We start from the raw sequence: 18178 nt of genomic DNA on the forward strand, positions 1-18178 counted from the left end.
TTTATTTGGGGCAGTTTATATGAGTTTTGAAAGAAAAAAAAAAGGTGACCGAAACATTGATTTTAAATTAGAAGGAGTTAATGCATTTGTAAAATATGCTCCTTTCTCTTGGGGGGCATAGTTGACCCCCAGAGACAAAACTGGCTTCTACAGATAGGTGGGGAGCTTTGGCTGGACTGTTAATTGTCTAAGCATTCTGTGTACTTCTGACCACCCCTCATGTCCTACAGTCCACTCCACCAGCCTCAACCTTTAAGCCCTATTGACTGTTCGCCTTCTGCAAGCAACTACAAACTACATGGGACGATTTAACAAAAAAATATTGGAAACGAAATTTAAAGCGGAGCATCGAGTTTATGGGTAGAAACTGCAGATTGCACAAACAATGCATTCCGGTGATGAAGATTCTCTAGCTATTGATTTAATGCAGACTTCCTCCTTGTTTCATTTATTTTGAAAAGTTGATTTCAAGTTCTTAAGAATATCTAGTAGGTGTTCAGTGTTTCTTGCCGCCTCCCCACAATGACTGCCTCGAGAAAAAAAATCATGCTATTCTGGGGTTTTGTTTTGTTTTCTTAGCCAAATGCTTAAATCAGGACTGTTTCCTAAATACCTTTTGTTGGGTTTCATTGTTTTGTTTATTTTGCTTTAGTGAGTACAGGCACCTTCAAATTTCCTTCTATAACCTTCCCCTCCGCCCCCCCCCCCCCCAAGTCATCATCTGACCTGGCTGGTGGAGCCGGTCTGCAGACCTTGCAGCCGGCTTGATTTTTGCACGGGCTATAACTTCGACACACAGAATTTACGGCTTCTTTGAGGAACCCATTTTCGAGCTAAGAGAACAAATGAAAGTGTTCGCTCATCTTTCGAAAAATATTTATGCGCTTAGTATGTTCACCACTATCCACTGGGTTCTCGGTAATAAATACAGAATGTGACGCCGGCTTTTCACAAACGGGGGTTTTTGGTCTTCTATTTCTGGGAAGTTACTTCCTCGCCTGACGTTTTCTTTTCCTGATTTATTCATCTTGAACATGCTACGGAAAGCCTCCTCGCTCATAGCTATTGTTCTCTGCCGTTTAAAGATGGCTTAGAAATGGAAACCTGGACTTGTGAGGCTCCTTTTAGGTTTATTCTCCCCTCCGTTACTCCCTTCCGTACACTCTCGGCCGAGGCCGTCAGCATCTGAGCTGAGAGAACCGGAGGCGGGCGAGGAGAGGAGGGTGTCATGTTGGAGACAGGCTCCTGCTGGCGGCCGGCGAGCCCGCCGGGGTTAACGGGGGCGCGGGGGTCAGCGCCCTCGAAGTTGGGGGCCTCGGGCCGAGCCGCGCCAGAGCCGCGGCGACCACCGCTCAACGAGAGCATCCTGCAGTCCCGCTCCCGCCACCGGGCAAGAATCGCCTCGTCTGTCGAGATCCCACGGAGATCTTGCTCTTTCCAGGGCAGCCTCTGCGACCGAGCGCGTTGCGGGGCCAACGGAGGCGAAGCGGGGCCGGTGAGAGGAAAAGCCCAGGCCTGGGGCGGAGGAGGAATGAGGGGCCGGGAGCCGGGGGGATTTCCTCCCGCGCTTCCCCCTCCAACGGGAGCGGAAAATGTGATTTGCTGTGCATTCCAGGCGCGGTTCCCTGGGGTGACCTCTCCCAGCCGGCCTGGGCGGGGGGAGCAGACAAAGAGGCGAGGCAGGCGGAGAGGGGACCCCGCGGGGAGGCAGGAGGGGTGCGGGGGGCGGGGGCAGTACCGGGAAAGGGGGCGGATAGCGGGTCCGGCGGCGGCGGCGGCGGCGCCTGGCCAATGGAGAGGCGCGGCCCCGGGCGTCCGGCTCGGCTGCCGGCATTTAAACGGGAGACGGCGCGATGCCCCGCACTCGGTGCGCCCTCCGCGGACCGGGCGACCCAGTGTGCAGCGAGAGCCGTGCTCTCTGTCCGGCTGACCCCGCGCCAAGCCGGGGCGGCTCGGGCCGCGGTCGCACACGGCGCCCGGTGTCGAGAGCGCAAGCCCCGAAGACCCGCCGCACTGACAGGTGAGTGCAGAGGCTCCCGTCAGAGTGAGCGAGGGAATGAGAGAGAGAGAGAGAGAGAGCGCGCGCAGGGGCTCCCCTGCAAAAGACTCCCGCGTCCCGCTCGGTGCAGACGCGCGGTAGCCCTCCGGGCGCGCAGATCGAGGCCCCGGTTCCCTAGGGTGAATTATGCAGAAAAATCCAGGGTCCTTCCCGCCAAGGTCTTGGCTGCCGTACCCTCACCTTGCGCGGTCCGCAGGGAAAGCCGGGGAAGGAGGATGTCAAGAGCGAGAGCTACGGCCCCGCATCCCATTTCCACCTCCGGGCGCCCAGCTAACGCGCTCCTGGTGCGTGTGCCAGCCGCGCCGGCAGCTCAGAGGCGCGGAGTCCCGGTGGGCGCGTCGCGGGCGCGGTGGGGAGCAGCAAGCCGCACTGAGGGGGTGCCACGTGTCTGAAGCGGGGCGCTGGGGCTCGGGACGGCCGGGGGCTCCCGTCGGAGTCGCAAGAGTGATCCTGCGGTGGGCTGGAGGGTCCGGAGAATGAGCCGTGGGTCCACTGGCTCGCCCTCAAGGTGAGATGGAGACTCGGGCTAGAACAGAGCCGCGGAGCTCGGCCGCGGTGGAAACCGGAGCGTCGGGTAACGGGTCAGCCGAAGGGCTGTGCGCGGTCGGGGCGGCCGCAGGGCGCACACCCCAAACACCGCACACACCCGCCGGCTGGCTGCGCACGCGTGGGCGCTCAGTGCAGGCTTCTGGGCTTCTCCCCGCCCCACGCGCGCCTCCGCTGAAGTGCGGGCGGCCCGGGGCCCGGCAGCGCCAGGCCGCCGGGTTCCGTTTCCCCGGTACTCCTTAATTTGTGTCCTAGAGGCCCCCGCCCCCCTCGCTGAGTCTCGCTAGCGACGAACGACGCGGGACTGGCGGCTCAGACGCCCCGGTCGTCCCCAGTTCTCTCTCTGCGTCTCGCTGACCCGTCGCCAGGCCCGGGGTCGGAGGGGCTGTCACCTTGCCGGCCGGAGCGGTAAGAACGGACGCGCACTGCTCTGGCTTGGCATTGCCTTCGGATCCCAGCTCCGCCTTGGGGGCAGCCCCAGCCGGGTGTTTCCCCCGGGGGGCTCTGGCGACAGTCCCCGGGCGAGGCGGGGGGCAGACAGGCGGTGACCGGGCCTCTGCCGTGAAGCCCTTCCCGCGCTCCGAGATGGCCCGAATGGGTCCCCGGGTTGAATCCGGCTGCCGCCTTCTCCTCCTCTGTCGACTTAGAATCGCAGCACTTTTACACAGAAATAAAGCCTCGACGTTAGGGGTTAAAATCTCTCCTTAAATGATACAAGGGCAGAGAGCCGACCGCTGGTAGGTAATTGGATCTCCCGCTGGAAAAAGCAGATCCGAGCGGGGTGCGCGTCTGTTTATGTTCCCCTTCGAGATGGTGCCAGGACACGAGTTGATTAAAACAATCTATTGTTAAGTGGGTCACGGGGATTTAAGCTGTCCCAGGGACCCCAGAGTGGTGGCTTCCTTTTGGCTGTACACACAACTTAAATAAATAGCAGAGAAGAGGTTAAGATAACCCCGATCCCAGGGTGAGGAGTCTTCTTTCACCCCAGGGCTTTTCAGCTCCGACCCCTTCCTTTCTTTTCTTTACTCTTTTCTTCTCCTTTCCTTTCTTTTTTCTTTTTTTGGAAGGGGGGCCTAGGGGCCTTGAAGAGATGGGCATTTCAAAGCAACAAGGGAAAGATCTTAAGAAAACTACGGTCTCATCTCCCTGGCCCACGCAAGTCTACAACAGTAGGTGATTTCATTGCTATCACTGGATAAATTGCACTCTCCAATTGTAGTATTAACTAATTATTGAAGCGTTCTTTAGAACCATAGTTGCTCTGTGTGTGTGTATTTAACCCTCAGGTCATTGTAGGAATTAAAGTCTTTTGTAAACTTCGTAATTTTACAGGTTTCCTAGTTTCTTAAAAGTCCATTTTGAGTGAAATGTTTTGGTAACCCACTATCTATAGGAAATCCTAGCTGGCTGACACAGTCTTTATGGGAATGATTAGACAGAGAAGAGTAGAAACCTACTGTGTCCTCACATCTTTGAATCAGAGCTGCCTGCCTTGTCTTCTAAACTGAAGCCCTCGGTCTTAATGTTTAAATGTCACAAGTGAAATAAGGCCAAGAAATTTTATGCCACAGACCCCTTTCCAAAGAAATGCTTGTCAACAGTGAAGCTGTGGAGCATGTCCTAGAAGAGAGAGTTAAGGACTGGTGGGAAAACCTAACGCTTTTATGTAAAGAAAAGTATGGGGGGGGGGGTGTTGGGGAGGTAACTGTAGCATCCAACTGAAAGGCACAGATCAGGCAAGTGTTACCAGCCCATGCCTTACATCTGCAAGGAATTTTCTTTAGTTTTAACATATGCTCTTAGAAATGCAAAGTACAACAGTAATTCCTGGGACAGCAGAAGTTTTTTTTTTTTTTCACATGTGAACATCAAGATACAAACTAGATAATTATTTGACTTACAATATTCTTCAAACTGTATTGCATTAGAAACAAGTCCACGCATCCCTTATTAAGTACTGTGCCGGGTGTCCATAGAACAGTGGTTAAAGACACGTTTGGGGGCTAGGTAGAATGGGTCTCCAACCCTGACTCTCCAACTGAGGAGCTGTTTGACCTTGGGCAGATTCCTAACTTTTCTGACTCTGGATTCCCTGATCGATAAAAGGAAGACAATATTATCTACCGCATGTTCTATCGTGAAAAAGAAATGATAAAATACGGTCTGATTTATGCACAATGCCATGCATGCTAAGGGTTCAAAAATATAGATAATTCTGATTATTGGTGGTGGTATTGGAAGAGGCAGTAACATTATACAGCACCAGATATATTACAAGGTGGTTCTGAAATTAAATCCCAAATTCAGACTAGCACACATCTTGCATCACAATATAGAACCTATAGATTGACTCTCAGTAGCACTGCTCAGTGAATATTTATGACTTTCTAACTTGTTTCCTGTTGACCTCGAAAATTGTATACGATCATTCACTTCAGCAAAAAATCTTCCAGTGAGCATAGAGCTCCTGAGATACTTAACTACCTGGTGGTTTCCTTTCTGTACTATGCGATGTGGGAGGCCAGCCAGATTTAGCTTGAATGGTCTTCTGAATAAGGTGGCTGTAGTTAGGGTCTTGCAACTCATACAGGATGAGACTTTATCCTCTACTAGTTTGCCAGCAAGTAATTCTTCTTATCTTCTTGGTTCAACTTGTCTGGAAAAAAAAAATTGACCCAGTATATTCTTATGAAATTCTCTACTTAACTTCTAAAAGTTATCTTTTTGGTGGCTCAGTCGTTAAGCGTCTGCCTTCGGCTCAGGTCATGATCCCAGAGTCCTGGGATCGAGCCCCGCATCGGGCTCCTTGCTCGGCAGGAAGCCTGCTTCTCCCTCTCCCACTCCCCTTGCTTGTGTTCCTGCTCTTGCTATCTCTCTCTCTGTCAAATAAAATCTTTAAAAAAAAAAAAAAATAAAAGCTATCTTTTTAAAAATTCAAGATCAAGTTAAAAATAACCTTTCTCTTCTCAAAGATTTAGTTCTGAGAAAAAGGAGGAGATTATTCTAAAATCTGGCCTGCATTTAGAGCATTTGCTGTCACTTTAATTATTTTCTTCTACTGGGAGAATAATTTGATGTCATGCCTGTTGAACGTCTTTCTAAAACTTAATTCATCAGGAGGAGTCAATCAGATGTTCAAGCATAGACATCTGGCTTGCTGACCATTGTCAATTCACTGTAATTCCCACTCAGCACTCCATTAAACTGATTATAAGCAGGTTGGTTAGCTAAAATGAGAAATACAGCAAGAGGAGTGCCAAAAGGAGCTGACCTAAACTTGCCCAAAGACATTGAGAATATTGGATACAGGTCACACAGAGCATTTTTATTTCTGATTCCCTCGAGTTAGATGATTATGTTCGTAGAGCCTTGTGAAGATTGGAATAAATCACCATGACCTACACAGGACAGAGGTGCGGGATAAGCTATATCTCTTGATCACTATGGGAAACCATCAGGTAGAAGAAAGCATCAGGTAGAGAAGAACTGCTTTGAGAGTATCTATGTGCTCTGGGACAAGTGGATTGGGGGGAGGACAGTAGTAAAGGGAAAAAAGGTAGGGGTGGGTGGGTCTTGCTGATGGAGAGCAATTGCAGAGAAAGCTCACCACGAAAATATCACATTACTTGGAGAAGCAGAAATGCATTAAGGAGAAGTTGAGGCAAATTTTGAAAAGAAGAATGTTGTCTGCAATGAGTGTAAAGGGAGGTCTTTTTTGGGTGTCCTGATGCACTCTGGACCCACAAAATGCAGCTCATCTTCAATGATGTGAGTGGGTCATTTCATGAATGCAAATGACCAAAAATGTTTGCAGCTCATGGTTGGGCATGAGGGATAATTCATAGGAACCTGAGGTTTGATTAAGATTTGGATTGATTTTTGATAATGGGGCATTCTGTGAGGTGCTGATACGGAAAAGAATTGTCTCAAGAAATTTACATCTTCATGATTTCCTGCACGCTTGTGATATTTACAAAGTGCAGATTATTTGGTGGCAATACAATTGGGATTTCAAGAACAAAACAGTCCCTTTTTCTTCACTGAGTAATCATGACCAGTCTGTGGTGTGTGTGTGCGGGGGGAGGTTGGGTGACCACAATGACTTGACAGAGCCCTGGTTCTAGAACTATTAGAGTTCTCAACCTTCTAACTCTTACTCATGTGGAATATGCAGAGCCCTTCAGAGTACCACTGTTCTTTAAGCTGAGCTCTGTGTTGAAATTCCTTAAGTTGGTTTTTACTTTTCTCCAAATAACTAGTTACAAGTTTTAAAGAGTCAAAAGCCTCACAATAAGCACTAAAGATCTTAAAAAGTAGGCTTTTCTAAAAAATGAAAAACCATTTTAAAACATTTTCCACACCTAATAAACCTTATTTTGAGAAAAATTTACTTTTCTTAAAAAACCAAAAAATAAGAAAACAGCCTGTCATTCCAGACCCCTTGGGCTTACAGGGTTCGCACGCTCCCATAGGAACAGGAAGTCTGTCCAAATTAAAACTGAAAACCACAGTTGACTAATTTTGAATTTACTGCTTGCTTTATTGTTGGTTTCTGCCATAGTGAATACAATGGCTTCAATTAGAAAATGAAACCCACAGCATTCTGCATGGGACCAGGTAAAAAAAAGTGGCTATCCGAAGTTTTCCTAGAAAAAGAAAGACAAATATTAAGGTACTTCTAGGCTAAGAGTTTGCTATACTGTAAGTCAGAAATTAAGACAATTGTGTTAGGGGACGCCTGGGTGGCTCAATCAGTTAAGTGTCTGCCTTTGGCTGGGGTCATGATCCCGGGGTCCTGGGATGGAGCCTTGCATCGGGCTCCCTGCTCAGTGGGGAGTCTGCTTCTCCCCTTTCTTGTGCTCTCTCTCTGACAAAAATAAATAAAATCTTAAAAAGAAGATTATGTTAGGCTCGGCTGCTCATTGGCACATGTGAAGGCATTTTAAAAACGAAAACGGAGCCTCTGTAAATCAGTGTGGTCCATAACAAGCATTCATTTAACAGAAGAGCGCCTATTCTGCGCCAGGCACTGAGGATAAGGTGATGAATAAGTCCTCATGACTCTCAGACTAGGTATTTATTTAATGACAGATGTGAAAATGCCAGGAAGGAAAAGTTGAGCGTAAAAAGAGTCCCATGTTGGCCTGGAGAAAGGAAATTGCCATTTTTTGGACAGATGTTTGTGGGAGGGGATGGCTTTATGACATGAACTGTCCTATGCACGCAGTGTACTTTCCCAGTCAGGTTTAGACTAGCCTCTGTGATGTTGGACTCAGAGGGTCTTGCTCTGGGAGGGCTGAATTGTCCTTGGGGCCATTTTCAGTAGGGAGGAGGGAAGACTGTGGGTGTAGGCCTACGGCTGTCTCATGCTCCTCTTTGAAATGGGCAGAGACTGAATTTTAGTTTAGATCCTGGCCCCCAATTGAATAAATAGCAGAAATTTGTAAAAGCTTCTCAAATTCACAATATATTTGCCTAGGAGACTGAACTGTCATGGCTCAAGTTATCCTGGTCTCTGGAGAAAATCAGCCCTGTTTTATAACTGGACTTTTCTCATGAGTGATTTTTTTAAAGACAAAACAAGGAAATTAATTTTTTTGTTGTTGAGGCAAAAAAGGCTCTGTTTAAAGAACAGGGATGTTGTAACATAAACTGACAAAAGCCAGGGAGTCTACAGTCCAAAGAACAGGAGCTAAATGTCACATTATCAGTTCCAAACTTGAACTTGCCCCAAAGTATTAGGTTAATGTTGGAAAAATGGTGCCATTTAAGGATATTTTAAATTTAATATTTAATTATCTTAATTTGACATTATCCTTAGGGTTGAATAGTCTTTACTTACAGGGACTGTCGCTTAGAGAATGTAGATTCCACAGGGCCTCTGTCTTTGAAAGGTAATTGCTTTAGCGGATCATGCCAACTTGTATAGTTCCTTGGGGGGACGTGATGAGGTTACTATTAAATTGTACATTATTATATGTAATGCTGGCACACAAAAGAGAGGAGGGAAATGGGTAATTCCCAGCGGTGCCTTAGGTTCAGAACCATGGTGGGCATGGGTTCAGAACCAGGGGCCTGGGGATAGGGGAAGCCTCAAGATTCAGGTCAGATTTGGTAAGATGGCCTGAGAGGGAGGCTGTGCGTTTGCAATTGCACTCTTTGAAAAGAAAATCCTTCCACATTTTAATAACTCTTTTCTGTGCCCCAGGGTTGCAAGTGCTACAGGCCTTGTTACTCAAAGCTTGTTAGAAAGGCAGACCTACTGAATTGGAATCTGCATTTTAACAATGCCCCCAGGTGATCATCTGCTCATTGAGGTTTGAGAGGCACTGTGTCAGGAGAATCTCAATAGCGTGATGCTTGCACTCTTCAAAAATATGCTCCGGCTTCTCCTCTTCCTCCTCTGTCCTCTCTACCTTCCCTTAACACTCTGCCTCTAGATGAGCCCGCCTTTCTCTGATTTACATTCCTTACTCCATTTTTCTCTCTTTCCATCTTTGCTTTCCTGTTTGTTTTGTTAGTTTTCCCTCTGCCTCCCCACTTACCTAATTTTTTTCGCCATTGTTCATTGCCTTTCTGACCCATGTCTAACTCCAGGCCCATCCACAATAATTCACTATCACTAATTTATTCTACATGTCCATGGCATTTATTAGTGTAAATATTTGCATATACCTGTTTTCCTGTGCCATTTTCTACCTCCTAGATGTTAACATACACAGATACACACACATCGGTGAATGACCTGTTTCACCATTTAAAAGTAGAAAAATGTATATCACGATATCATGAATGATATAAAAAATAGCTATGCCCATTTAGAAATGAGAACAGGTGAGAGGTCCAGGAGTCTTAGGAGTTAATGTGATCTTTCTGGAAAGGTAACTCATTCTGTCTGCAATCCTGCCATAGATTTGGTTAGTTCTAAAATTGCTTTCCTTTGTACCTCAAATTTGATCTGAACAGCCTATCTGGGGAGATGAGGTCTTTGTACCCGGGCTTACATGAAGTCATTTCTTGAGAAGCAAAGTGATTTTCTCAAGGTCAGATAGCAAGTTATTGCCCCAAGACTTGGACTGGAAACTCAGTCTTGATTTTGCATCCAGTGCTGCTCCTGCTAAGTGCTCTCCCTCCCTCGGCTGCTTGCCCGTGTCCTCCAGAGGTTTCCTTGCAATGCACGCTATCAGCGAACATCTCCTAATCATCCAACCAACCGAACAAGGCACAACTCAGGAAGCACTCAGGCCAGTTGGGGAGAAAAAGAGACTGGGAGCCTTTCCTGGCAGATGAAGCCTGGACAGTGAGGCCGATTTGTCTTGCTGTAGAACTAAACAGAAAACTGGGTTTCCCCAGAGAGGCGCAAAGGTAATTGGGCCTAATACAAGAACGAATACAATTAAGTGACCATAAGACAACTTCAGATGTGATTCGTGTCAGCAGCCAGGAAGGAATTCCGGTGGGAGGACATGCCATGAAGAGATAGGGCCTGGCCGAGTTCAGACCTTGGCTTATTCGCAGGTGACCCTGGGCAAGGTACTTCGTGGCTTGACGATGGGGGGGGCGGGGATATGAGAATAATAACACCTGATTCATAGAGATACTGTGAGAAGGAAATGAAATATCTCACACAGAGTGTTTAACAAGTGCCTGATAAAATGTTAGCTGCTATTAGTTTTTGAATTGACTTGTCCGTCTTCTGTGTCTCCCCTCTCTGTGCCTCCCTCCCATAGCATGAGCCGCACCGCCTACACTGTGGGAGCCCTGCTTCTCCTCTTGGGGACCCTGCTGCCCACCGCCGAAGGGAAAAAGAAGGGCTCCCAAGGTGCCATCCCCCCACCAGACAAGGCCCAGCACAATGACTCCGAGCAGACGCAGTCTCCCCAGCAGCCGGGCTCCAGGAACCGGGGGCGTGGCCAAGGGCGTGGCACCGCCATGCCCGGGGAGGAGGTGCTGGAGTCCAGCCAGGAGGCCCTGCACGTGACCGAGCGCAAATACCTGAAGCGAGACTGGTGCAAAACCCAGCCGCTGAAGCAGACCATCCACGAGGAGGGCTGCAACAGCCGCACCATCATCAACCGCTTCTGCTACGGCCAGTGCAACTCCTTCTACATCCCCAGGCACATCCGGAAGGAGGAAGGCTCCTTTCAGTCCTGCTCCTTCTGCAAGCCCAAGAAGTTCACCACCATGATGGTCACACTCAACTGCCCCGAACTGCAGCCGCCCACCAAGAAGAAGAGGGTCACACGAGTCAAGCAGTGTCGATGCATATCCATCGATTTGGATTAAGCTGAGCACACCCAGCCTGTCCTAGGGATGCAGCCCCGGGCGGGCCCAGAGCCAGACCTAAAACGACCTGATTCTTACTTGGCTTCAACCTACAGGCAAGAAGAACCGCCAGCTGCCTTCTGACAGGAGCCTGCTAGCGCGTAGTTTGTGTGCATGAGTGTGAATGGGTGTCTGGGGGCTTGCAGACGCCAGAGGAGGGCACTTCCTATTATGCAAACGTATCCGCTTCCATGGGGCTGGCACAGAAGGCCCACACCCGGGGGGGGGGCGGGGGGAGGCACGTGAAAAGGGGCAGGGCTGCGGTCAGGTTCTGCGGTGTATTCCATGTGCCCTTCCGGGGACCAGACTCTCCCTTCTGAATGAATGTTAACGCAAGAGGCTACTCTGAGCGCAAGAGACCTTGTTTTAGTGCTGCATTCTACTTGGAAAGGGTATTTCCACCTGTGCTTGCTTCTTCCCCTGCTCCTCCTCTCTTCCACAGCCCATCCCTTCTTAGGATCTCAGTGACTATTTCGGTCTAATTCCCTCTCTGCCAGGGACTCGAAATTAGCTCACTTGACCATAGACATGACTTGTTTCTTATTTTGGGAAGGGTCTCCCGACTCCGGGAGTCTGGTGGGCGCGCAAAGGGCAAGAAGGACACAGGAGGGGATGGAGGGAGGGACGGAGGGGGAGGACCAGTTGGGCACAGCACAAGTTCCGTAGGGAGACCTGCAGAGTCTTGAAAGGCCAACCCCAAAACACAGTGCGACCCATGCTTCAGCGAGTTTTTCCCTGGTATTTAACCAAAACCAAGTGAACAGAGGAGAAATGAAATTGCCAAAAAATCACTAACTTTGGCTGTCACTGTGATCTGCTGAAATTGGCTGTAACCCGACACCAAACTTAAAACATAAACATTGACCACTCCTATTTTCAGAACCCCATGAGTGAGCAAAACCAAGACGACCCCCCACCCCCCACTTCGCCCCTCAGACAGAAAATAGATGTAGTTCAGAGCACTCTATGCAGGGATAGGAAGTAAACAAACACCTCATAAGCAGAAGGTCCTCATATCTTTCCTTTTGCTTGGTTGTAATCCCCTCTTTCCCAGTTCATTATTTCTGTGTAATGCTTTTGAGAGCCACAACCCTTACTATAAAGATTCTGCCTCTGCTGAGTGTCCCTGGCAGTGAAGAACCAGGCTAAGATGGGGGAGTTGAGGGACTGCTTTATTTGAGCTAGAAGTATATTGTGGGTCCTTTTGTTTTAGCTGTTGGTAGGAGACTGAGGTGGGGAGCAGAGGAGAAGAACGAAAGAAAGGTGATTGCCTCTGGCTAAGGAGTAGTTTAATGCCTGGGAGGAGGTATAAAGGATGTGTCCTCCCCTTCTTCCTTTGCCTTCTCAGGGTCTAATGAGAAATCCCAGTTAAGAAATCAGAGCATTTGGGGAAAAAAAAAAAAATCCAGACATTTGGGTGCATTAGCTGTCTCTCTACTGGTGGTGGGATTCGGGTAACATTGTAATTGTTCAGAACCTACTGGTAGACCCCTCCTCTGATTAAACTCGGGCTCCTTCCCATCCCTGCTTAGGATTTATCTAATGGCCAAAGTGCAGGGCAGGTGGACCTTACTGTATTTTGGATTTGGCTCACCTGTTCTCTTCAAGCCTGAGGTTTTCTATGTAAACCCATCCCCACCCCCCAAACACTTTTTTTTTTTTTTTGCCTTGTACCTTCTCATCCTTGCTAGCCAAGTCACGTGTGATATGGGAAACAAGCACCATCGACTAGCATTTTAGTTGCCCATCCAGGCGCCAGCATTGCACTAAAGAGGCTGCTTTTATTGTATTTTTTTTTTTTTTTTGGTGCAGCGCTCTCCCATCTAACAGCTAAGCCAGAACCGTGCTTTGAGGCAGAAGTTATCTTGAACACCCAAAATATTGGGTCGAGTTTTGAAACTTTTGAACTCACTACTGATGATTCCACACGAGACAAATTTGTCCGAACACACAGTCCGTGTATTTCGTGTACACTGTATGCCCCTGCCTTAAATCTTTCTATCATCCACATCCTCCAACAATAAAGCACAGAATGGATTTAATTAAGCACACAAATACTAAGCCAGAATTTTGAGGGTGGGGGAGAGGAAAAGAAAGGGGAAGGAGCTGAACATGTAAAACCACACTAGAAGAGGAAAAATGACATTTAGAACCAGCAGACACTGAATTTCTCTTGTTGTTTTAACTCTGCCACAAGCATGCAGTTTTGTTAAAAAGAGATGACTTAAGTTGGCAGCAGTAATCTTCTTTTAGTAGCTTGTACCACAATCTTGCATGTAAGTCGGATTTGGCTTAAGTAAAGAGAATTTCCTCAAAATTAACTTCACTGGGATAATCAACAGCCTAACTACCCTGAAAAACAAACAAACAAACAAAAAACCAGCGCTAACCAAAGAGGGAAATGTCTGCTTTTCTTACTTTGCCTAAATTAAGACTAGCAAAGTATGGTGTGTCTTCCAACATTTATTGAAAGTGCCATGTCTATTACATGTTGTATTGGAGTCACAGATGAAGAAGTTGTTTTTTTCATTACTGTAGTAGAATTTTTTTATGGCAAGATACTTGTGATCTCAATTTTTCCTGTTAAAATAATGCCAAACACCAGATATGAATTTTATGATGTACACTTTGTGCTTGGCATTAAAAGAGAAAAACACACATCCTACAAGTCTGTAAGTTGTTTTTTTGTTATTGTGGTTCTTCAAAGTTAAAAATGTAAGTGAAAAATCTGGAGGAAACGATGATTTCCACTGTGTGGAATGTGAATAGTTAAACAAAAAGTTATGGTTATTTAATGTAATTATTAATTCAAATCCTTTGGTCACTGTGATTTTGAGCATTTGTTTTTTCTCCTTTATTTGACTTCCTCTGAGTTGAGCAAAGAAGAAAGTGGCACATTGTATGTTGTTGGAGGCTTTTATCAGGTCAGAGGGAAATAATAAAATCTCGACACATCTGAACATGTGTTACAAGAGTCAGGATCTGAGCTTTTGCTTTTTTTTAATCAAATGTTCCTTAAAGGTTAACATTTCTGAAGCAATATGAAGAGATATTTTAAATGTTATTTTGGAAGACTTATGACGTGTGTATACAAATAGCAGATAATAATGAATAGTTCACAAGTCCTTTTAAGGAGAAAATCTAAAATGAAAAGTGTATGCACAGAACATGTCTAAATGACCAGTTAATGCTTAAGAGTGGAAGGAGTTCTATTGATTTGTCATTCTCAGGATATTTAATATCAACTGCATTATGTATTATGTGTGCTTTAATCATTGAAAACCAACAGAGGATTATATAGACTATGATTGAGTTACTTTGTTATGTATGAGGATGAGAGGCGATTTAATAGTCTCACAAAAGTTAATTTGGTTTAAAGCAAAGTTTTATGAATCTGTAACTAGAATTTGATTTTAATCCCAACTATGTTCTGTATCATCTTCCCCAAAGAGCAACCAATAAATTGCAACTCTTCTCTCTGTGTGTGTGTTTATGCATGTGTGTGTTTAACTGGTTGTGTTCACAGAACAGGGATTCACTTGTCATGGGAAGGGAGGTAGAAAATAGATCTCTTGTATCTCAAAGGGAACTTATTTCTTCCAACTAGGCCTTTAAGGTTTTAGTAGGACACCTCAGGCAGTGGCAGCTAGATGTGGGGGGGAAGTTGGTGTGCGATGGAAAGTACCAGCCTCTTTCCCAGAGCTAGAAAGAAGAGCTGGAAAGCATTTTGCAAACCCTTCAGTAATGGAAGAGTTGTCATGCAAAAATGATAATAGCTCAATTTTGAAGTGTTCAAGGGAAAAATGGAAGAAAGACTTGGGGCTCACAGAAGGAAGAAAACAATGAGGGTGATTCATCAGCACAATGAGCTGCCTTTGAGATGGTGAACTCCCTGTGCTTAGAAGTATGAAAACACATGCTGGACCTCATTTAATAGGGATGTGAGGTAAAGCGAGTTACTGTCCTGGATTTGCAATTGAATTGGCAGATTTCTGAGGTCCCTTCCTACTTGGACACATGATACGCGATTTCTACAAGGCATTGGTGCTCTGACCGTGGTGATGAAAATCCCAGCAACTATGTATGGAGTGCTTAGGCCAGACTCTGTGCTACGGATTTTATTTGAATTGTTCCCCACAATCTTCATAGATTGTATATATGCCATTATTATCCCTGCTAGGAGGTGGTGAACTTACGTGGTTTCACTGCAACACGTGTACCCTTAAGCACTAGGCAAAACTGTGATATTCTCAACTTTATCAGTTATTCTTTTAAGGACAGAGCACAGCACTCTAAAAATAGGTCCAACTCTTGATTATTCACATTTAATGACTACAATCACCCCGAGGTTGTAGTTGGCATCATCAGGAGCCCTAGCTGTAAAGCATTTAAAGGCTCTTTGCTACCTCTCTTTTTGTTACGGCCTCCTTGGACTTAGAGGGGAAAGAGGACAGCAAGTAGCAAGGAGACAGTGTCCTCAGGAAAGCCACACCCACATCTAGGAGGCAACATCTGAACAGGGTAGTGGGAATGGATATAGAAAGGCATTTTAGGTTAAAAAACCAGAGTACATGGTAGGATATCAGCAAAAATGTTGGAGTGAGGAGCTCTGAACATTCTCCATAAAATCAACGAGAAATTGGCAAAAATAACCAGAACCGATATTTTAGAACTTTGAAAATTAACTGAGGGCTTGCAGCAGTTTGGGGAGCGTTTATTCTAGAAAAAGGCTGGATCTCTGTAAGAACAACAAACACTGTGATATTGTAACTTGCCCTGTTCTCATCCTCCCTCTTCAGTTCTATAGAAGACTTAAAAACCAACAGCCTGCAACTACAGTGAAAACCAGCCATCTAGCAGCCCCTGGAGGGGGTAGAATGGGATTGGAATTCTTTCAGAGCCAAATACCCAGAGAAATGTCATTATTTGACTTGTCTGTCAGACCCTGGAGACCCCCACTTGCAAGGCTATCTTTATTTGACCTGATTGGAAGCTGCCCAGTGTGAAGAGCCTTGTTGAAAACAGTTAGAGGCAATTGATTATTTTTGTGGCTGCGTGAAGTAGAGGATAGCAGTTGGGGCAAGCAAAATGTTGAACACAGGGGAATGAGATTTTCTTTGCGCTTTGAAAAGCTCCAACATAGTATAGGGAATCTAGAAGGCCAAAAGCATGCATAGGGCTGTGTACATGCCCAGGGCTTTCTACATGCCCAGGAAGAATCTGAGAAGACCGTAAGCTCTTACCTCAGGCTGATCATCAGCCTCCGCATAAGCAGGAAGTAAAGGCTAAGGCCCAGTTGTCAACTGCCTGAGTACTGAAGGTGTGCCCCAACATTTATACAGAACCCCTTGGCAAAGACTGATAGACTTATTGGTTCCAAGTGTTTAAGGAAATCACTGTTCAGCTATCAGCTGACCACTAAACTAACCAAGCAGGGATTTCAGTGGCAACACACAACAAAAAATACAGACTTTATTGAATTAGTTCATAAAAGTCACTGTTAAACAAAGAAACAACAAACAGCAACAACAATGAATCCTGGGGAGTGGGAGAGAGCCTGATTTCAAGAGTTACTACATTCTATTACTTACAATCACTTATATTTTCAGATGATATGATTGTGTATGTAGAAATCCTAAGGAATCCACAAAAGAAATATTAGAGCTATCTTAGTCCCATTCAGGCTATTATAACAAAATTACCACAGACAGGTAGTTTATGGAAAACAACAACAACAACAACAATTATTCCTCACAGTTTGGAGACTGGAAGTCTGAGATCAGGTTGCCAGTATGGTCAGGTGAAGGCATGCTTCTGGGTCCCAGATTTCTTGTTGTATCCTTACCCGGTGAAAGAGGCTAGAGATCTCTCTGGAGCCTCTTTTGTAAGGCACTGATCCCATTCATGAGGGTTCCATCCTCATGACTTAAGGACATCCCAAAGATTCCCACCTCCAAATATCATCACCTTGGGGGTTAGGATTTCAACATGAATTTTGGGGTGGATGCAACAATTCAGACCATAGCAAGAGCTTGGTAAATGAGTATACAAGATTGCAGGACACAAGATCAATATACAAAAATTAATTGTATTCTATACACTAGCAAAGAGCAAGTCTGAAAATGAAATTAGGAAAATAATTCCTTTACTATAGCATCAAAAAGAGGAATAAATATAGGAATAAATATAACAGAAAGTGCAAGACTTGTATATGGGAAACTATAAGACATTGTTTAAAGCAATGAAAAAAAAACAAAATGAATGGAAAGACATCCCATGTCCATGGGTTAGAAGAATTCTATTGCAGATTCAATGCAATCCCTATCAAAATCCCAACTGGCTTCTTTGCAGAAATGGACAAAAGCTAATCCTAAAATTTATATGAAAATGCAAGGGACCCAAAATAGCCAAAACCATCTTGAAAAAGAAGAAAAAAGTTGAAGGACTGACACCTCCTGATTTCAAAACTTACAGCAAAGAATTGTTGTAAGGTAGATACCCTTATAACTACCATTAGGTTAAGAAATGAATTTTTTCTCCTGGCTTTTCCAGAAGTTTTCCTAAGCCCCACCTCAATCTTAACCCTTTCCCATACCACAATTAATAATCACACTCTCAAATTTTATAGTAATTTCTTCTTTGCATATCTTGATAGTTTCATCACCAAAGTGTGCATCCCTAACTCTATATGGTTGCCAACAGCTTAAGTGGGAAAAGATAAAGCCTTGAAGTAAGGCAGCTCTAGCCCTCCTCCTATGAATTTGATGGTGATTACCAAGTAGAGGATTACCAGTGTCCATTTCCTCCAATTGCACCAACAAATTCAGTGGGCAGGAGGTTTTAAAATCATTGACTGTTTCAAGGTATTTTATTTTATTTTATTTTATTTGACAGAGAGAGATAGCGAGAGCAGGAACACAAGCAGGGAGAGTGGGAGAGGAAGAAGCAGGCTTCCTGCTGAGCAGGGAGCCCGATGAGGGGCTCGATCCCAGAACCCTGGGATCATGACCTGAGCCGAAGGCAGACGCTTAATGACTGAGCCACCAGGAGCCCCTATTTCAAGGTATTTTAGATAATTATCCTTATTGCCACTGTTCCCCATTATCATAAAAACAAGACTTCAATACTGATGCTCACAGAACAATTCTACTGTCTCTTATGTTTATGGCTGAAACCACTTTCTCTAACCTGTGTATTTATCATTAAACAATGTAGCAAGAGTCCATTAGAAATGGGCTTCCCAGC

At 45.7% G+C, this 18178-nt stretch overlaps 1 protein-coding gene across 3 annotated transcripts; it reads left to right on the plus strand.

Moving 5' to 3' along the window:
- Window positions 1-1151: 1151 nt before the first annotated feature.
- On the plus strand, window positions 1152-14414 carry GREM1 (gremlin 1, DAN family BMP antagonist). Of its 3 annotated transcripts, none has more exons than XM_064570713.1 (2): window positions 1152-1495; window positions 10339-14414. In XM_064570713.1, the coding sequence occupies exon 2, from the start codon at window positions 10340-10342 to the stop codon at window positions 10892-10894; it is 555 nt and encodes a 184-aa protein (XP_064426783.1). In that variant the 5' UTR covers window positions 1152-1495; window position 10339; the 3' UTR covers window positions 10895-14414. The 3 variants fall into 3 exon arrangements, with proteins under 3 accessions (XP_064426783.1, XP_045756362.1, XP_064426782.1); XM_045900406.2 differs by lacking the exon at window positions 1152-1495 and adding an exon at window positions 1783-2020; XM_064570712.1 differs by lacking the exon at window positions 1152-1495 and adding an exon at window positions 9643-9973.
- Window positions 14415-18178: the final 3764 nt, after the last annotated feature.

The sequence above is a fragment of the Mirounga angustirostris genome, unplaced genomic scaffold (assembly GCF_029215605.1).
Source record: "Mirounga angustirostris isolate CCGP_5_RB_7025 unplaced genomic scaffold, mMirAng1.0.hap1 SCAF_9, whole genome shotgun sequence".
In the NCBI taxonomy this organism is placed as follows: Eukaryota; Metazoa; Chordata; class Mammalia; order Carnivora; family Phocidae; genus Mirounga; species Mirounga angustirostris.